Below are 18,770 nucleotides of genomic sequence, written 5' to 3' on the forward strand. Positions count from 1 at the left end.
GACTGGACCAAAGGAACAGTTGTGTTTATTCCATTACTCAACAGCTATTAGCAGATGAAGTCATAACAGTCAGTAAGACCACATACAATTACAATGCTTGAGAATGCATTAACCTGTCTGAATTTAACCCCAAATTAATATCCTTTGAATATTTTCTTCCCAGCTTCTTCACTGCAGTAGAACAGTTATAGCACTTAATCTAGTTATTGCCCTGGAAAGAATGGTGTGTTTTCCTCACTCAGCAGCACGAGCCTGCCATCTGGTACATGAAGCACTGATGTAAAAGCCTTGCTGTCCCTCAGTTCGTTATGTGCTTTTCCTAACTCCTCTTGAATAAATTCATGAACAATGGCTAAGACGTCTTAAAGTCAAAAGAGTCTTGAAATGGCCTACCTCTCTTTTAAACAGGGGAAGTTAAAGTACTCAAACAGTACATAACATATGTTGTTGATATTCATTGCCAATGTTTTGTGTAAACATAATTTCTTGGGAATTGTGTCTTACTGCAATCTTGTTTTTCACACGCATTTGATATCGTCTTCCCCAGATTAGATATTCTGTAGATGTTTACAACTGTAACATTCAGATACTGCTAAAAGCATATGAAAAAACTGGGAGTTTAGCAGGGAAAGAAAAGAAAAGAAGAAAAAGAAGAAAGGAAAAAAAAAAAGAATCATGGCACCCTAACCAAAAATCAGAACCTCAGCACATACAAGCTCTATGTATGTATACCTACATATTTTTGTGCATGTCACACACAGTATTTGTGTCTTCCTTCCCTTTTTTTTTCTCTTGCAACAGTTTTCCATTCCATTCATTTCCATACTCCAAGCCAGAACACCAGAAAATGAAAGGATTAAATTAAAAGGAACAAATTCAGTTGAAATGAGTTGTTTTCCCCATATAAAACATCTCACCGAATTACAGCAAGCCTTTATCTTTGCAAGGCAGTTCTTTCCCTTCTGGTAAGACATAAGCTACCACAGTACAGACTGTACTTACAGATTCTTAGGGTGCTTTGCTTATCATTTCAAATGTGGAACCTAATCAGTGAGTCATTTAACAAACACACCTGGACCTCTAGGAAGCGTGGATGTTCAACAACTTCTGTTAAGATAAATACTCTGCACATACGGGCAGTTGTTTTCTGACTCAAATATCTGTGCTAGTCCTTTTCATACCATCGTCCATACAGAGCAGCTGTCAGAAGGCCAGAAGATGTTCTATTTTTGCTCATGAAATAGTGGTTGTTTTTCCAGCCCATGTGATCAGCAAAGTCCAAGGTAATACCAGATGTCAGCAGCAAAGGAAAGATGTAAGGGGTACTCATATTTCCCCATAGCTGGAAATCTATCAGAGCAGTGGCATCTGTAACCTCCTGTCCACAAGTGCTAAAGCTGAGACCACCACACTTCACTAAGGCACAGGCCTGGACATAGTATGTGCCATGCACTGTATGGAGCCCATCGAAAACTCCCAAAGCATATAATTCATCAGTTAAAACAGCTCTCTGATAATTTAAGTAACAACAAAGGGTATTGGCACAAACCTGGAGCTGTCCTTTTTCCCCCCATACAGGAACGAAAGTAAAGTTGTCATACATCATTTCTGCATAAAATGGGGGAGGTAACTGTTCATTTCCTTTTTCAGATACTCTGTCAGGAGTCTCTTCTTGCTCCTTAAAGCAAACTTGATCATCCAGCAAGGTGCTCGTAAAAGTCCTGCATGAGTCATGTAAGTTCACTCTGAATCTTTCATTACTCTCCAAATTGGTTTCATGATCCGTGGTAATCACAGGAATTTCTGCTACTATGAGCTTGCCACCATAACTTTCCATGTTGTGGTAGATGAAGGATTTGACTGGAGTGTATATCCCACTCCCTGTCATGCCCAAGGTAGGGTGGTGGATATTAGCTGCTAAAATATTGACATTGAAAGCTGTTGCAAAAGCTTGTTGAAATTCTACAGCAGACAAGAGCGGGAGCTGGTTCATCCAGGCAGTTGGATATACAATTTGTTTCAAATTGTATTGTCTGATGAGGTTCACTGCGGGCTCAAAAAAGAGTATATCAAAGCAAGTGAACATGCCAAACTTGCCAGCAAAAGGGGTATCAAAGTGTTTATAATCAGGCTCTGGAGGGGTATCAAAAGCGTATTCGAAATACAGGTTGTGTTTGCGGTAAGTGGCTACCAATGTACCATCATCATCGAACGCCACGTTGGTGTTGAACTGGTACCTTCCATCGGGTGGACAGTGAGGATCAGTGTGTTCACAGGGCTGCTTAGTTCCTAAGTTTGCCACAAGGAATATTTTGTTCTTCAGTGCCATGCAGCTCAGACGCTGAATAACCTGGAAAGCAGTATGGAGAAATGTAAGCACTTCAGAAAATGGAGGAATACGTTCTACTTAAGCACCTATGAGTTATTTAATACTTTTCAAATTACTGCTTTCAACTGTGTTCAAAATTGAGCATGTTTGACCATATCTGTAAAATTTAAAATTACTAATGATTTTTTGACAAAAGTTACTGGAACCAATAGCTTTGTAGACAGAACAGTATTTTGGATATTAATTTTAAAATAGAACAGAAAAAAAATATATGGGTTTCATTTCCTGAGAAGTAAGTAAATAAATCTCTCTATTTCAAGGTTGTTAATTTTCAGAAACTTCTGACTTGTAGGAGCACCAATGGCTTTCAAACACCATAGGTCAACTGAAAGCTTTGCCAAGGTAGCACAGCTGATCTGTGGGTGCTTTTAGAACTTCTAATAGTGATCATTTGCAACTGTGATGTCTTGTTCCTGCAACTGGATGTTTTTACTATAAAATTTTAAGAAGTAATTACTAGCTGCACTTACAGAAGCAGAGATGTAAATGAATAGATTTTGCGTAGTTACAGAAAAGAAATACAAGATGTTACAGACTACAGTTTTACTGGGATATTTCTTCCATATCACAGAGCACTGTACCCAAGACTGCCAGTACTGCAACCTCCAAACAGGGGCTGACTGGCCAACCAACTTCTTGCTTGCTTGGCCATGATCGTGGGTAGTAAAGATTCATAGGCCAAAATAGGTCATCACTTACAACTTACAAGATTCACGTTAGCACAGAAATTCTGCTTAGTAGGTACATGCATGACTTCTTTCATTATGTTGGCTACTGTAAGGTTAATAAGAATTAACAGTCTGTATTACTAAGCGTGGTTATTTTCAGTTCGGGTCCAGAACAGCCAATGAAAACACTATTTTTGTAACATGGAGGTCACATCTTTTGTAATCACGCTTGGTCTGTGTCAAGCTGTGACTTCTATTACATTGTAGCAGATCAAGTCCTGTTACTAGTGCTGATCCTTTCACACACAAACACACACATCCCCCCACCCCCGAGTCAGAATGTTACGGTGTCATCAAGTCATTAAACCCCAGTAACAAGAATGCACCAAAAGCAAAGATACTACTATGTTGTTTTATATAAAACAGTGTTGTTCAAAATAAAATCACACACAGCGCCTCTTACTAGAAGAGTAATTACCATTTCAGAGGTTGGGAGGAGGAGATGACAAATCCAGATGGCTCACACAAAAGCTGTATGAGCCTTTGTGTACATATCTAAACAGAATGAAACCAGCATAACCTGAGCATCCATGAAAACAGAATCTGGTACTACGAGTTGTTAAACCTCCTGCTTACTTCCCTAAGCAAAACAACTAGAGCTATTTCCCACCTGGAGCACAAACCTAGCATTTAGTTATTCCACCCCTGCAGACATCAATCACTCCTATGTTTACCTCTGTGTCATTGAACAAATAGGGCTCTCTGCACGGATTCCACTTCCCAGAGTGCGAATGCGGAACGAAATCTAAGTAAGGATAAATGGAGCTTCTGGTGAAGTTGAAGCCATGGATTCCATCTTCAGGAAAAACAATGATCTGTGCCCCCTGTATGTAAAACAAATACATGTTTTGTAGGCAAAGCAAAGGAAAAGAGGGGATCTCATGGGTAGGAAGAGCTAAAGAAAGTTAAGTATAATCCAGTTATGTTTTGCCAATAATGCAGCTTCAAAGTATTTTTTCTTCGACTTCATAGTAGGTGTAACTATGTAGCAGGTGTAATTGGGTATTAAAAAAAAAATCTTATTTAACCTGACACATACCTTTATCTTGAAAAATAATGTGTTTGACATTATTTTAAGGGCATGCAAATAAGAGCAGGACTTCATCTCAGTTCTCGCCAAAAGTGTTCTCCTTTCACACGAGTCATGAGAATGACGTGATTCAGGTTAAAGACTAATGATGTTAAAAACTTGTCTTAATTTTTTTATCAGAATTATGCTGTTTGCAGACGAACTTTGTCAAAGGTCCTGCACCTGTATCAAAAATGAGTGCAGCATCACTTAATAGATTAGGTACATAGGGTTGGATGGGGTACTGGGACTATTAATTTCAGAAACAGCTTGACAGTGTTTCTGTACAGTCATCTGAATGTCTAAAAAAATTATACAAAAATGGTAACTATTCTCTCCCAAATCAACAGATCTGTGAAAATTGCAGGTCATTTCTTGTCTGTGTAGGGACAGTAACAGTTGCTTCCTTTGACCAGAACCAGCTTCAGGTTTTCCGGTGAGGGAAAGAAAGGGTGCTCTGCAAAAGAATAGCCAGAAATACTAGTCTCTCTCCTCTAAATATATTTAGACTGAGAACCATTCCACGGTAGGGTAGGAGAAAGGAATGGAAAACTTTAGTTCCACTAAACTGTTAATGGTGGAACACTAATTTACAAAGCATTTAACTTCCTTAGCTTTTAGAAACATTCAAGAATTTCCAGTGAGAGCACTAGAATAAAATCAAACTCAAAGACAGCTGCTCGTAAGACAATCTTTCAGTGAAAACATTCCATTTAAGAAAACAGAAAGGAGCTAGGTATTCAGACCAAAATAGAAAATTAATTTCCCTATACTAAATAACTATAGGCGTGTTTTTCCAAGCTTGGAATAACCCAAGCCAGGCGGGATGCTAACTGGCCTGATTTTCTTTTCAGAGCTGCTGGCAGGTCAGAGTGTCTGAAAACCCAGACCATAGTTATGTACATAAATATAGCTTTAGTTGCTTGGGAACGCAAATGTAAAAGATTATCTTCAAACAGCAGCTACTCCATATATCCTGAACTGTTCCTAAAAATGAGGTGGATTCCATTTAGATCAGTCACAGTATCAGTCATTCAAATTCCACAACTGCTCCAAGTTGTGGCAATACCTGTCTGGCAGCAGCCACTGCTTGCTGCTCATAGATGTCGAGGTTCTTGCCCATGAGATCCAGCGCGGAGCGCCGATCCACCAGGGCTGTCGGGTTGGGACTCAGTATGGACTCGTGCTCATACACAGCGGCAACATAGTGCCCCTCCCTCCTGACTCTTCCTGAGACAACTTGATAGAAGAAAAAGCAGATGGACAGCTTCCAGCACAGATGCACCATGGTGTATGCCATAAATCTAGAGGGGAAAAAAGAAAACAGGTGGGGTGGGGGAAGCTTGAGCAAAGTATCATGCCAGGATTTTAAATTTACGATTAAATACGGACAGTAACAGAGACTCTTAGCAGTGTTTGAAGTGAGTGTGGTGTTCTTAAATTCCTGAATGATCACATGCATATTGTTTCTAAACCTTAAATCTATCTATACTAGTTCTTTAAATAACTGTTTCCTGTTTAAAAGCGTTTTAGCTTCGTATATAGTTCTACTGATCTCTTTGCTTGGCCTCCCTTTACAATTAACTTTAACATTCATTTAGAGATTATTTCACCATATATCAAAGCATCTTTCAGAAAAGTTAAAAGCAGCTCACAAATTTGCATCTCCTCTCCTATTTGGTGATGGGGGATGTATTTAAAAGTAGCATTTCCTAAAATTACTTGAACACTGTATTTAGTAGTCAAGTAGAAATAGAACTTATTTTATCAATACTGAAACAGATGATTGCCAGAAAAATTATATCAGACACTAGTTCTGCATTTATCTATCTTTCTATCATGAAAATGCCTCTCCTAATGGATTATGGATTAGGGTTAACTATGGAGTTAGGCTTTCCAACTCCACATATGTAAAAAGCAAATATTTTTCCTACAGTGCAGCTTTTTTGAACATCTATAAAAATGCTGAGTGCCATTCAGATCCGCATTTCTCCTATACAATGCAGATGAGTAAGGTTAAAAATGCTTTCATAGTAATAACAATAAATCAAAAATTCATACCAAATGGAGAAAATTTGCATTACTGAGCTTTTCTTATAAAGAAACTAAGAATTATTGACTGTGAAAGGCTGGGGCACTCTGCAATATGGGCCATGTAGCCTTTTGACTTCCCAAATTAGTAAACTACTTATACAGAACAAGGACTGACACAATGAATGCAACACTTCAGAAATACTATAGAAATGCTCTTCAGAATTATTCTCACGGTATGAGAATTCTTCATCTATCACCACATTGTTACTAGTATCACTAAGGAATTAAACCTCAAATATCAGTGAAGTTGAAAGAGCATGCAGGAGAGATGCACTAATGCTACATATTGACAGCCCGTAAGTTCAGTCACTGACTTGTTGATTGTATTTGCTCTTTGGGAACTCTTATCCAAGAAAAAAAAATGTTCCAAAATGCTCTTAATGCCCTGCAGTCTTTGTAATCCACAACTCCTGAATTTTTCCAAAGCAAATACAGACTGATAGACACACGCATGAAGAGCCTTCTCTCGTTCCTATTAGGAGTTCAACAGGAAATAAAGATAAATTCTCAACTAATCCCAGTCTTATTTTTATTCATATTACATTGTAGTTTTGTACCTAAAGAAAGAAAGTCTGTGGTAAGTTAACTGAAAACATCTCTTTGCTTAAATTCCAGGACAAAAACCAGCTTATTGAGCAATCCTCAATATTGCTGTGGGCTTTATTTTTACCTAAACACTAATGATGAGCAAATTGAAAAAAAAAATATAGTAAGTACTTAGTTTAAGTCACTTGTTTACTTCCACGAGTTCTACATGCCATTAGCAACACTAGTTTGATAGCAACACAATCTCATGTAGGACAGCAAAATCATAACCTTAGTGCCCATGGCAGGCAGGAGATATGTTTGCTAAACCTAAAAGTTTTAACATGTAATAAAAGCACTTATAAGTGTCCAGGAGTAACGTAGGTATTCAATGCTGCTAAACTCAACTACATATTCATATTTCCTTGAGCTTTAATTAGCTGAAGTGTCCATACATACATGCCTTCAAGGGTAAATTTATTTAAAGAACAATAAAAACAGAATAAATCCATGGCATCTCTGTAATCAGATGGATTAAAGATACTGCATTTATATAGACAGTTTTGAAGTGATGTACAATAAGCTACCCCTGCTACTCTGCATCTTGAGGAAAACACCCAGTAGCTACGAGGGGTGATTTGGCAACGCAAATCAAGAACAGAGGGGTCTGCCCTGTGGATCTCAGCTTTGCAAATGAAATACCAAAGCACATGTGAAAATATAAAGCAGTATCAGAAGGAGGGAGAAGATGGGTGGGAAACCTCTCACAGTTAAGGAACCTACTGAAAATAAACAAACTGTGTGGCACTTCACTGACAAAACACTCTTTTCTATTTCCGTCACCGCTTCAGAGCCAAAATGCCTATTTAGGACTGGAATGGGTTCTAGTCAGCTGCTCTTCACTAAAGCTGTCAACTAAGATGTAATTAGAATTCATCATTAGAATGGATGGAAAGAGTTGGAGAGTTTCAGACCACGGGATGGAATTGCTATGCATTAGAAAAATCGCCTTTTTGCCTTCTAAGCCAAACACACCAACAGAAAAAATTAACAGGCTTCTACGAAACGTTGTATTTTACAAACATGCTTGGAGAATTCTTATTTTTCTGCCTCAGTTCATTTTCTGGTGGTCAGAAACACTCAAAAGTACTAATCTGAATCCCTTCCTCATTTAGATGCACAAGAGGTTTAGCACCAAACATGCAACATGCACACAATCCCATCTTGCTAAACCTAGGCCAACTAAAATAATAACTACAATAATTCCTCCAAGTCCTTTCCCTTGGCTGTGATTACTGCTAGTCCTACAGAGGGTGGGTGAGCACTTGTGTGAGTGCTCCCCAAAGCCTTTTCCCCTGTTTGACAGTTTAAACAATTGCTATCTAATGGATTGCTCCTAACAAGGAGAGCTGTGACAAGCCCCAAGGCTGGGCTCGGGTATGTTAACCTTTCCAGCAAAATAAGGATACCAGTGGGGTTTACTCAGCCTGTAGGCTGTTGAGATTTCAAATATGTTCCTGCCACATTCTGGATTTTTTTCTCACTGGAAACTGCTACACCATCTAATAAATCTTTTCCTTAAGGAGAAGTTAATTTGCTTAGGGTCTATAGAGCTGTCACCTCACCTGAGCTACAACTTTAAATTTTCATGAACTTAAATGCTTTATTAATTTTATCTCTTTTTCTGTCCCTTTCCTGTGATTTATGTAGTCTGTTGCCTGGCAGAGAGGCTCCAGCAGGATCATCTCACCCAAATACAAGTATTTCATAGCACTATTACTGTCATCCAGTCACAATATTCACTTATATTCCTTCCACACAAAGGATAAAAAGACTGGTGTTTGAGTTTGGATACCAAGTTTACCCTGCAGTCCCGGTGCAGACTCTTCCTATTCAGCTTTTCAGAACTATCTAATCAACAAATTCTGTTGTTTATGTCATGAAGTAAAGCATCCATTCACTCACTTTTCAACAGCTTTGGAAACTTAGAATGTCACCTCTCACCACATCTGGATGTATGTACAGAAAAGCAACACATACCTGCTTCTTAGTACTTCTGTACTCACAATAATCCAACAGACTACAAAAATAACACAGGTAGCACAGCACTCGTCTGGGTCCTCAAGTGATTAACAGCATGTTAGGCCATGCCAAACGTAGTACAGTCACATAAACAATACCAATAAGTAACATAACAGTAACATAAGCAGTAATGACAGTAACATAAAAAGTAATAATTACTAGGCAAATATTAAATTGCTATAAAAAAATAAAGACTTTTTCATATTGTATGATATCCGTGGATTGTGACTTTTGCTGGCATTCTATTATAACTTATACAACATATAATAAGAATATACATAGTGAAATTCAAGGGGTTTTTTCCACTGATACCTCCTGTCTACTGCCTTTATTTGCTGCATTTGATTACACTATTTTACTATGTACGTTTTGCAAAGGTTTTATGTTAGTTATGTTTCGTTATCTACTTTTTTGTTGTTGTTTGATGAGCGAGGGCGAACGGAACGCTGCTATCCTTAGGGGTTTGGCTGGACAAGGGGAGGGTGGGGCAGGGACGTGTTGTCAACCGTGTCACTTCTGCCACGAGTGCCCGAACGGGCCGAGCCAGGAAACGGGTGGGCTCCATCCCTCATCTGGGATTTTGGTGAGATGTCCCACACTCCTCCCCACGAGCGTCGGCGCCGGGCACCCAACGCCGAACCCTCCCCCACTTTGCCCCGCTCCCCGTTCGGCATCTCTGACCGGCCCCACAGCGCCGGAGAGCTCATGGCGGCAACCCCGGGCACCCGCGAGGCCCTGCGCCTCACGCAGACCTTCGGGGCCGCGACCGGGCCGGGCCGGCAACAAAGGTGCCTCCCCCGCTCCAAGGCCGCTCCCTCCGCATCCCGCCCCTCCGCCCCCGCTCCCGGCGGGAGCCGGGAAGGCCCGTCCCGCTCCCACCTCACGCTGGGGGCCGGCGCCTCCCGGCCTCCTGATTGGTTGCCCGCTCCGGCCAATCGGGAGCTCCCCTAGGCTTCGCCCCCAGGCCAGGGGTGGTACCCGCGGCCCTCGGTCCCGCCCCCCGCCGCCTGATTGGCCGGGCGGGCTGTCAGTCAGCTGCCCCGACCTTCGGCCGGGCCCGGGCCGGCGGTGCCGGCGCGATGGAGGGCGAGGCGCTCAGCGGGGCGCAGCTCATCGCCCAGGCCCTCCGGGATCAGGTGAGGGTGCGGGGCGGGGGGCCGGCAACCAGCGGGCAGGGACAGCGCCCGCCGGGCCGCGGGTGCCCGCGGAGAACGAGTGTGCGCGGCCGGACTCACCAGGAGTGGGCGCGAAAGGCTCGCCCCGCCGCTCTGTGGGAGGGAGGGAGGGAGGTCCCGCCGCACGGCCCCGGGAGCGGCCTGGCCCCGCCTGGTCTCGGTGCTGCCGGGCACCCCTGACCCGGGGGCGGCGTTCCACAGGCCCGCACTGATTCCTTTCTTCGCCCCTTCCCGAGCCTGCCCCTTCCCGAGCTCAGCCCCTTCCCCGTTACCTCCAGGCAATGCCGACAGCCCTCCACGCCTCTTCCCCTGGCAGCTGGATGTGCCTCCTGCGCCTCTTTTACAGTGATCAAAGCTTTGTGTTATCTCTGAACTCGAACTGGTGCTAACCTGACACCGGCCTTGGCAGAAGACTTTGCCTTTAGCCCGCGACACACAGAGAAAGGGCGCTCGGCTGTAATAAAAATAAGCACAGTCTTCTTTATCTCAGCGTTTCTTTGTGCACGGTACTACCCCAGTTATCGCCTGGGGCCTTTTTGGTGTCTGTTTTCTGTGAAAGTGCAAGAACATGAGATGCCACGAGAGTAGGTGAAGCTGACTTACCCGAAAACAGGAGAGTGACGGAGAAGTCCCAAGTGAGAACTGATCAGCAGAAAGCACTGAACATATGTTGACTGAGGCACTGAACCATTGTCCCACTCCCTGTGGGCCTCCAAAATCCAAGGCTTTCACAACCACAGAGAGCTGAGCTGGAAATACCGTCTGACATTGTGTATGTTTCCACAGTGACCTCTAAACTTCTATGTGACCATATATGTTGTTACATTTTAGTTTTAGACTGCCTGTGTTGTTAGCATGTCTGTCTTTGGCATGTGCTTATTAAAGTTGTGTTTTGTGGAGAAAAAAATCTGATTTCTTCTAACATTTTTCTTTATAGAATATTGAATACATGTTTGGCATTGTTGGTATTCCAGTCACTGAAATTGCAATTGCAGCCCAGGCAGCTGGAATAAAATATGTGGGAATGAGAAATGAACAAGCTGTAAGTATATATCTATAGTGGGACCAATCCTTACCTTAAATGTTTTACAGTGGAATGAAACCCGGTTTATGTTTTCTTACTAGAAAGCATGTGGTCTCTGAATGTTCCTTTAAAGAACCTGTAGAGAAGCAGTCACTCGTTCTGGGAATATGGAGAGCACTGGGGCACTGAGTTGAGTGTTTCTTTGTGCCCTTCTTTTCCTGCTTCCATTTTAAAGTGGCCCCTCATTTCCTATTAAGGGAATTGCAGCTTCTTTCATTTTTAAATGCCTTTTTCCAAAAAGGGAGCGAATGTAGGATGAAAATAGGGGGGAAAAGAATTTGAACAGAGCATTTTGAAACAGAAGGAAAAAATTATCAAATTTATCTCCCTCAAGTCATATATCGTCAATTTTTATCTACCACTTTTTGAGATGCTCATCCAGGTGTTTTGTTTTTCTGTGGCTTTCTATAGACTTTCCAATATTCTTATTTCTTAAATTTTTTTCCTGTCATTTTCTTTTAGTGATGTCTTCCCTTCCAAATTAGGACAATATTATCATTCTCTCTCTAATTGGTAGTATTTTAATTTCTTTCTGACCTGCCTCTTTACTTTTTTTCCTTGTCTGTGTTCTGTTCTTAAGTGCCCAAAGAGGAAAATTTTCCTGCTAATCGATAAACTTGTCTTGAGAGTTTAAATAATTATGATTTTTTTTCCCTTAACAATTTTTTAAATGCTCACCAAGCAGTAAACCATAGAAAGTTATAATGCTTCTGAATGCTCAAAATCAAGCAGGAACATATACTTAGACTCTCTTAGTTATATATATTTCAGCTTCGTTGTGTAGGTGTCAGAAATTAGACTCAAGCTCCTCAGCATTTTCACAGAATCACTGAATCAATTAGGTTGGAAAATATCTCTGAGATCGTTGTGTCCAGCCTTCGACCGAACACCACCATGTCAACTAGACCATGGCACTAAGTGCCACATCCAGCCTTTCCTTTAACACCTCCAGGGACGGTGACTCCACCACCTCCCTGGGCAGCCCATTCCAGTGTCTGATCACTCTTTCTGTAAAGAACTTCTTCTAATGTCCAAACTGAACCTTCCTTGGTGCAGCTTAAGACTGTGCCCTCTCATCCTGTCACTTGTTGCCTGGGAGAAGAGACAGATTTCCCCCCACCTGGCTACAACCTCCTTTCAGGTAGTTCTAGAGAGTGATGAGGTCTCCCCTGAGCTTCCTCTTCTCCAGGCTGAATACCCCCAGCTCACTCAGCTGCTCCTCATAGGACTTGTGCTCCAGACCCTTCAGAGGCAGCTTCGTTGCCTTTCTCTGGACCTGCTCCAGCACCTCAATGTCTTTCCTGAATTGAGGGGCCCAGAGCTGGACACAGTGCTCGAGGTGCAACATAACCCGTATACAATACAGGGACAAAATTACTTCCTTGGTCCTGCTGGCCACACTATTCTTGATACAGGCCAGGATGCCATTGGCCACCTTGGCCACCTCAGCACACTGCTGGCTCATGTTCAGCCTGCTGTTAATCAGTACCCCCAGATCCCTTTCTGCCTGGCCACTGTCCAGCCACTCTGTCCCCAACCTGTAGTGCTCCATGGAGTCGTGGCAACCATTTTGATGTTTTGCCACTAGTTCTGGATTTGTTTGTTTTTCCCCAGTAGTAAAAACTTCCTTAGTCATTCAGTAGTTCCTTAGGTGGTCTGAGGTTGAAGATAATAAACTCAGGTTTATCCCTCATTTTTAAGGGTTGCTGCGCAAGCTGTAGCCGCTGGTTGTTGGACTGCTGGCAAATGAACCATCAGTTTTCCTTACTCAGAGTTGCTCTGCAACATTTGTCAGTTTTCCGTAATTGATGCCAACCAGTAAATAAATTTCTTGATTATTATCTTACCGTATTTTTCTTGTGTTTTAACTTACTTATGGGTCCTATCTCCTATGAATACTATTAATTAGAATTTTACCACTTTAACACAAGAAAATCCTTCAGATATTCTGGACCTGTATTTTGCAGCAGTGTTCTTTTTTCTGTTTTCTACCATGTAGTTCGTAGCCTTTGTGGATTGTCCCAGTCCTCAATGAAGTATTATAACAGTAGTTCAGTTAACAGTGGTCATGAGCTGTATGTTTTTGCTGTCTAATCCATACATTCTTGTATTGGAATGTGGGAATTTAGAGGAATGCATGTCTCTATGGAAAATCTGCAACATATGAGAAAGGCAAGTATATACAAACATGTTTAAAAGGTGATTGATTCCTTGAAGGACTGGGAATTCAACACAGCCTTTATATTCCTGTAGGCCATTTAGCAAATATTCTAGTTTTAGCTGTGGTTATTAAAACAATTAAAATTAATGTCCTCATATGTCTGTAATTAACAGGGAAGACTGCTTTGCACTGCCAAATGAGATGCTGTCCTACTTATCACCCTTTTTGTCACTGTGCAAGAATCTAGCAGACAAGAAACATTCTGCTGTGTAAAAGATGAAATACTTTTGCTTAGTGGAATGAAAATTACATGAAGACTTGTTTAAGTATCAAAATGTCATGGTTTGTCTTCTTTGGGGACTGGAAAAGAATGAAAAAAGATACATCTTGTAGTGAGTTTTGGTTTGTTTTTTATCCTCATTGAAGACATAGAGTAACTGCTTTGCAGAGGAGAGGGTGAAAGGTTATATACAGTATATTCAAGATACACTCAATATTTACACATCATAGTTTTAAATGTCTAAGTTTATTAGTTGTGTGGTCTGGCTCTGGAGAATGTGTATACAGCTGCTTCCTTTATTGGTGAAGGCGGCTGTGTATTATCTGAGATATATGGAAAATGAAGGGTTTTTTCCAAGGATCGAGTTTCTGCCTCATTGCTGGGCCAGATGTAGCAAAACCATTTCCTTGTAAAAGTGCTAAAATTCTAATTAGTAGTGCTCATAGGACACAGGACCCATAAATAAGTTAAAACATGGGAAAAAAATCTCAAGACAATAATCAAGCACTGTATTTATTGGTTGACATCAGTTGTGGAAAACTGACAAATGTTGTTGACAAAATTATCCTTATGTCCTTATGCTGCCCGGGGAGGTGGTGGAGTCACCATCGCTAGAGGTGTTCAAGAAACAATTGGACCTGGCACTCAGTGCTGTGGTCTAGTTGACAAAGTGGTGACTGGTCATTGGACTCGATGATCTTGGAGGTCTTTTTCAACCTAAATGATTCTGTGATCCTGTGAAAAGCCCATAAAACTGCAGAACAGAAGACCAGATTAAAGCATGGAGTTAAAAGATAAGTAGTGCTACCAATAGCTGTAAGCCAGTCTCCTGTGGCCTGTAATATGGCATAAGTTTGCCAGGAGCCGTTTGACCTGCATCCAAATGCCCTTTGAACACTGGAAAGTTGTGTTGCAACTCCACAGCTGCATGTATTTTGTGTGTCTGTCCTGGGTAATTAGAGATTGCTGTGATTGTTTAGAAGACTGGTAACCCAGATGAATTTTAAACTTAAAAAAATCCCCTTTACTAGATTGTTACTTGTTAATAATACACGTTGCTTATGTTTAGTTCCTAATCTTTAATAATAATAATCACTACGTATTCAAAGCAATCTCTTCTTGATATTCATAACCTGAGTTAGTTGTGAGTTTACGAATATGCTGGAGCTGGTGCAGCTGTCAGGGGAATTGAGAACCCTTCAGGAAGGGCATCTGGAACAAAAGTGGGCATCGTTTAGTCCACCTTACACATTCAAGATCTTTTTTTATAAGATGTGTTGGTCTCTGAACAGATCTAACCCCTTGTCCTCCATGCCTAGACTATGGACTGTATAATGCAGGATGGTACTTTCCCAGGCCCAGACAGGTGCCTGATCCTGTTGCACATTTGTTGGAGTTTTTTTGTTCTCTTTTGGTTTTTCCTGTTGCTTAGCCATTGCTGCTCTACCCAAAAGAGTGTCTTCCCAGAGCTCAAAGTCACACTTTTTCAATGACAAGTTATTGGCCATTAGCAAATCATTTATTATTCTGGGACTGCTGCTTTCAACCTGTGTCCTTATTTGCAAGGCCTGGACTTAAGTTGTATGTGGTAACAGAAGACGCCACGTACCAAGCTCAGGTTCATACAGCAGGTTCTCTCTCATAATAAGTTGATCACAAGCCGTACAGACCAGTCCTGGAACACTGAACATTAGATACAATTAACATGAGGGCCTCAGACCTGCTCCTAGGAATGGCAGTACTATTTTACCTGGGCTGCTGGGTACAGAAATGCTTAACCATTGTTTACTCACTATGTTGTTTATGTTTGATTTGAAAACAGACTAATTAAACTTTGCTTAGTGTCCTTCTACTTTAATGGGAGGAACAGGCCTCTGCTTTGGCTGCAGTTCAAGCCCAGCGCTCATGGGTGGTTGCAAGCTTTGAGTTGAGTGCTTACATCTACACTTCCTACATTTCTTCCTAATGTTGATTGTGGTTTTGTGGGCAATGGTGTTTTATCTGCCTACATCCTTCTTGCTTGTCTGAGGGACACAAGGATCTGGTTTCAGCTGATCAACTGTCTTGTGACCATAACAGATAATGAGTGTCATTACTCACATTTTAGTGGTGAAGGTGCAAGATTCATCAGTAAAATGGCTCTTCTTTCTACTATTCACACAAAAAATCTTTTAAGTATGCCTTCAACATTATTTACAATCTCCTCTAAACACAGATATCTTTAGTCATGTTGCTTCCTTGCAGAATGAAGCAGCAAAAGTTTTAATGGCAATTGACTGTGAATCCAAATTCTATGTGCTGCTTTATTTTGCCACTTAGTTCTAAAACATGATTGCCATAGAAACTCAACTCCATGCTTAGAGCTCCATTAACAAAATTTTTTGTAAGACATACTCCAAATATTTCCAAACTTTTGCGCACAGATATGTCATCACTTGAACATAAGTGACATTTTTCCTCTCTATGTCAGACGTGTATGAAAAGTACAAAGAGATTTTTCTTATCAGTGTATGTTTTTGCTCAACAATTCCCTATCCTAATGCTGCAAAGAAAGTGAGGGTTTCTTATTGTGTACTAAGCTCCATGCTTTTGATCAGACAGTTGATCTTTATCTGTAGGATAATGAGGATATTCAAGGCAGTTTCTCCTTCTCTGTAAAATCTTAGAAACTGTGTTTTGACTCATTGAAGCTGAGATGACTAACTGTTATCTAGAATAATTCATATTTTTGAGGAAAATATTTAGTAGCTTTGTAAACTTTTAGAAGGAGCTTTTGTGTTACTTATTCTTCTTATCACAAGAATGCTTGAATATAACTAAAAAAACCAAATCTCAACTCTATTTAAAAATGAAAGAGGCAGGCTCTAAGGCCAGGAGCTTACTTCAAAAAAAAGTTTACAAAAAATTGCAAAATTAGATTTTTTTCCAGTAAGTGTTTAAACTTGCTCAATTCAAGACAAAGCATGAGAATAGGAAAGAGTTGGCAATGTCATATGTCCCTCTGCTGATAAGCTGTGCTAACACATGTTGTAGATGTTACTTCTGAGAAAATTATTCAAAACACAATTTCTCTTTAAAATGTCAAACTAGCTAAAGCAAAGTGTTGTACTGAAGGTGGAATGAGAAGTACTTCAGCAGGTCAGCTCAAAAAGACAATCCCTAATCATCTAATTAATTTCTCCAGTGTGTTAGTTCAACCTTTTGCTTAATTTCTGACATACAGTGAGTCATTCCAGCGATTGGATTTCTGCTTGTTGTCTTTCTCTTGCAAATCCCTCTTCCATGTTAGTCCAGAATGCAGTGGAAGGCAGAAGTTTCATACATTGTTTTAGTGTTCTGTGGTTTTTTTGTTTGATTGGTTTATTCTATCTTGTTGATTTTTTTCCTTTTCAAATCCCAGATATTCCTAATGTAATACTCCGTAACAACAGGAGCCTGAAATGTGGAGAGAAGTGTTAAGATTTTTCATATAAATCTTCATGAACACACATTACAATGGGGAGGGAAAAGGGGTACTTTTGCTTACATTTAAGCTCTGCTAATCAGGGAAGAATCTGTACCTCCATATTTCCAGTATTTTTGTTGAAAGTTATGTACAAGATGTTATGAAATGTATGCATAATAATAATTGTGTAATTAACTCCAATATTTTCAACAGGCCTGTTATGCTGCATCTGCTGTTGGATATTTGACTGGCAGGTACATTCCATATTTATCAATCTTTATAATATGATTTAGTAAATATTAATATTGTAATATTAACTGTGTTAGACTTAACAGAAACTAGAGAGGTTTGTCTGTTTTGGAGCTGGAACTTTTTAGTGTGTGCAGATGTAGGGCAGTTAAAACGGAGCATGAATGCTAAAATATCAGTAACAGTTACCAATATTTCTGTTGCAATGACTCAGAGCAAGAGCAAGGAGGTGCTTAAACTCATATAATGTTGACCATCTTATAACTTTCTTTATTTTTTTCCCTTTTGATATCTGAATAGTAGCTTAACACCGTTGGTATGAGGGGCAGAAATCACACCACCATTGTTTGCTGCAACTTGGTGGGCCTGCTATACTTCAGTCTCATCATCTGGGTGTATTGTTCAACAAAGATCTTATCAATACAGAGACTGATTGTATGCCTTCCAGTCTCCTGTGTGCTTCTGCTGACACAAAGTACTGCATTCTGCTCTTAATGTTGTTGGGAAGCATTCAGTGGCCTGTGACTTGTGCTTCTTGGGTATGGATCCTTTTCTAAACTAAACATCTGGTGTCTGCTCACTCAGAAGTGCAGACCCGATGATGCAGGTGGTCACTCCTTATTCTGTCTGTGGTGACACCTCTGTTACACAGTTTTGTATATTTTCTTCCTTTGAATAATGCTCTGGAAGTAAGCTGATTTTTTTTCCCCCTGATACGTAAGTAGTCTGTAAATCTGCTAAGGAATGCTCACTAGTTAAAAATTATCATTTTTTCTGTCATCACCTGGAATAACAAGTGCCTCTGCCTGAACTAAACTGTAATAAATTCGTGTTGAATCAGATGCACTTCTTCGTGTGTGAGCTTTGTCGCTGATATCTGCTGCTAAAGTGCAGTTGAGAAAACTGCAAACGTAAATGGTTTACCAAATTCCATATAAATGTTAGATGATGGAGTAAATGTGATAGAAGAAGTAAGGAGCTGTGTTAGGATAAGCCTGTGTACCTTGCAGACCTCTGTGTGGATGGCACGTAACAACTGTTCAGCTGCTGTTCCAATTGGGTTGATACAGCTAAATGGTTTCTGATTTCTCTGTCTGTCTTTAGTCCTTCATACAAATTCCTTGCCATTCGTGACTTGTGATGACATGAGTAAAACTTTAGTATTCCATATTTCAGCATTTTACTAATTTTTGTTGATGATTTATTTGGTGTTCCATGTGCTTACTTTCCTTTCTCTCTCCCTCTTTTTCTTTTCATCTAGACCAGGGGTATGTCTTGTAGTGTCCGGTCCAGGATTTTTACATGCCCTTGGTGGGATGGCAAATGCAACCATTAACTGCTGGTAATTTAACTGCATTTTCACTTTAAAATTCCAATAATAGTGTATTGTTATTTGTTGCAGATGTTGAGCTCCACAGTGTTTAGTATTGTACTTCCCCCCTCCTGCCCCTTTGTTGTGGGTAGTGAGAAGGGAATTCTTCACATGTCA

General features: G+C 40.6%; 2 protein-coding genes across 7 annotated transcripts in view; one reads left to right on the plus strand and one right to left on the minus strand.

Annotated features, from left to right (window-relative positions):
* Positions 1-10,441, minus strand: BTD (biotinidase). Of its 5 annotated transcripts, none has more exons than XM_064673877.1 (4): positions 10,335-10,441; positions 5,256-5,490; positions 3,792-3,941; positions 1-2,350 (listed from the first exon to the last, which is right to left on the minus strand). In XM_064673877.1, the coding sequence occupies exons 2-4, from the start codon at positions 5,484-5,486 to the stop codon at positions 1,166-1,168; spliced, it is 1,566 nt and encodes a 521-aa protein (XP_064529947.1). In that variant the 5' UTR covers positions 5,487-5,490; positions 10,335-10,441; the 3' UTR covers positions 1-1,165. The 5 variants fall into 5 exon arrangements, with proteins under 5 accessions (XP_064529947.1, XP_064529937.1, XP_064529955.1 ...); XM_064673867.1 differs by lacking the exon at positions 10,335-10,441 and adding an exon at positions 10,123-10,234; XM_064673885.1 differs by lacking the exon at positions 10,335-10,441 and adding an exon at positions 9,767-9,863.
* The window catches only part of HACL1 (2-hydroxyacyl-CoA lyase 1), a 23,952-nt gene continuing 15,079 nt past the window's right edge, over positions 9,898-18,770 (plus strand). Inside the window, exons 1-4 of one of the 2 annotated variants that reach the window (XM_064673899.1) lie at positions 9,898-10,023; positions 11,000-11,104; positions 17,246-17,286; positions 18,543-18,623. In XM_064673899.1, the coding sequence (XP_064529969.1) occupies positions 9,967-10,023; positions 11,000-11,104; positions 17,246-17,286; positions 18,543-18,623 (284 nt within the window). In that variant the 5' untranslated portion in view covers positions 9,898-9,966. Of the gene's footprint in view, positions 10,024-10,620; positions 10,835-10,999; positions 11,105-17,245; positions 17,287-18,542; positions 18,624-18,770 lie in introns of those variants that run through there. The other variant, XM_064673908.1, reaches the window with a different exon arrangement.

This window comes from Pseudopipra pipra, chromosome 1, assembly GCF_036250125.1.
Source record: "Pseudopipra pipra isolate bDixPip1 chromosome 1, bDixPip1.hap1, whole genome shotgun sequence".
Classification (NCBI taxonomy): domain Eukaryota; kingdom Metazoa; phylum Chordata; class Aves; order Passeriformes; family Pipridae; genus Pseudopipra; species Pseudopipra pipra.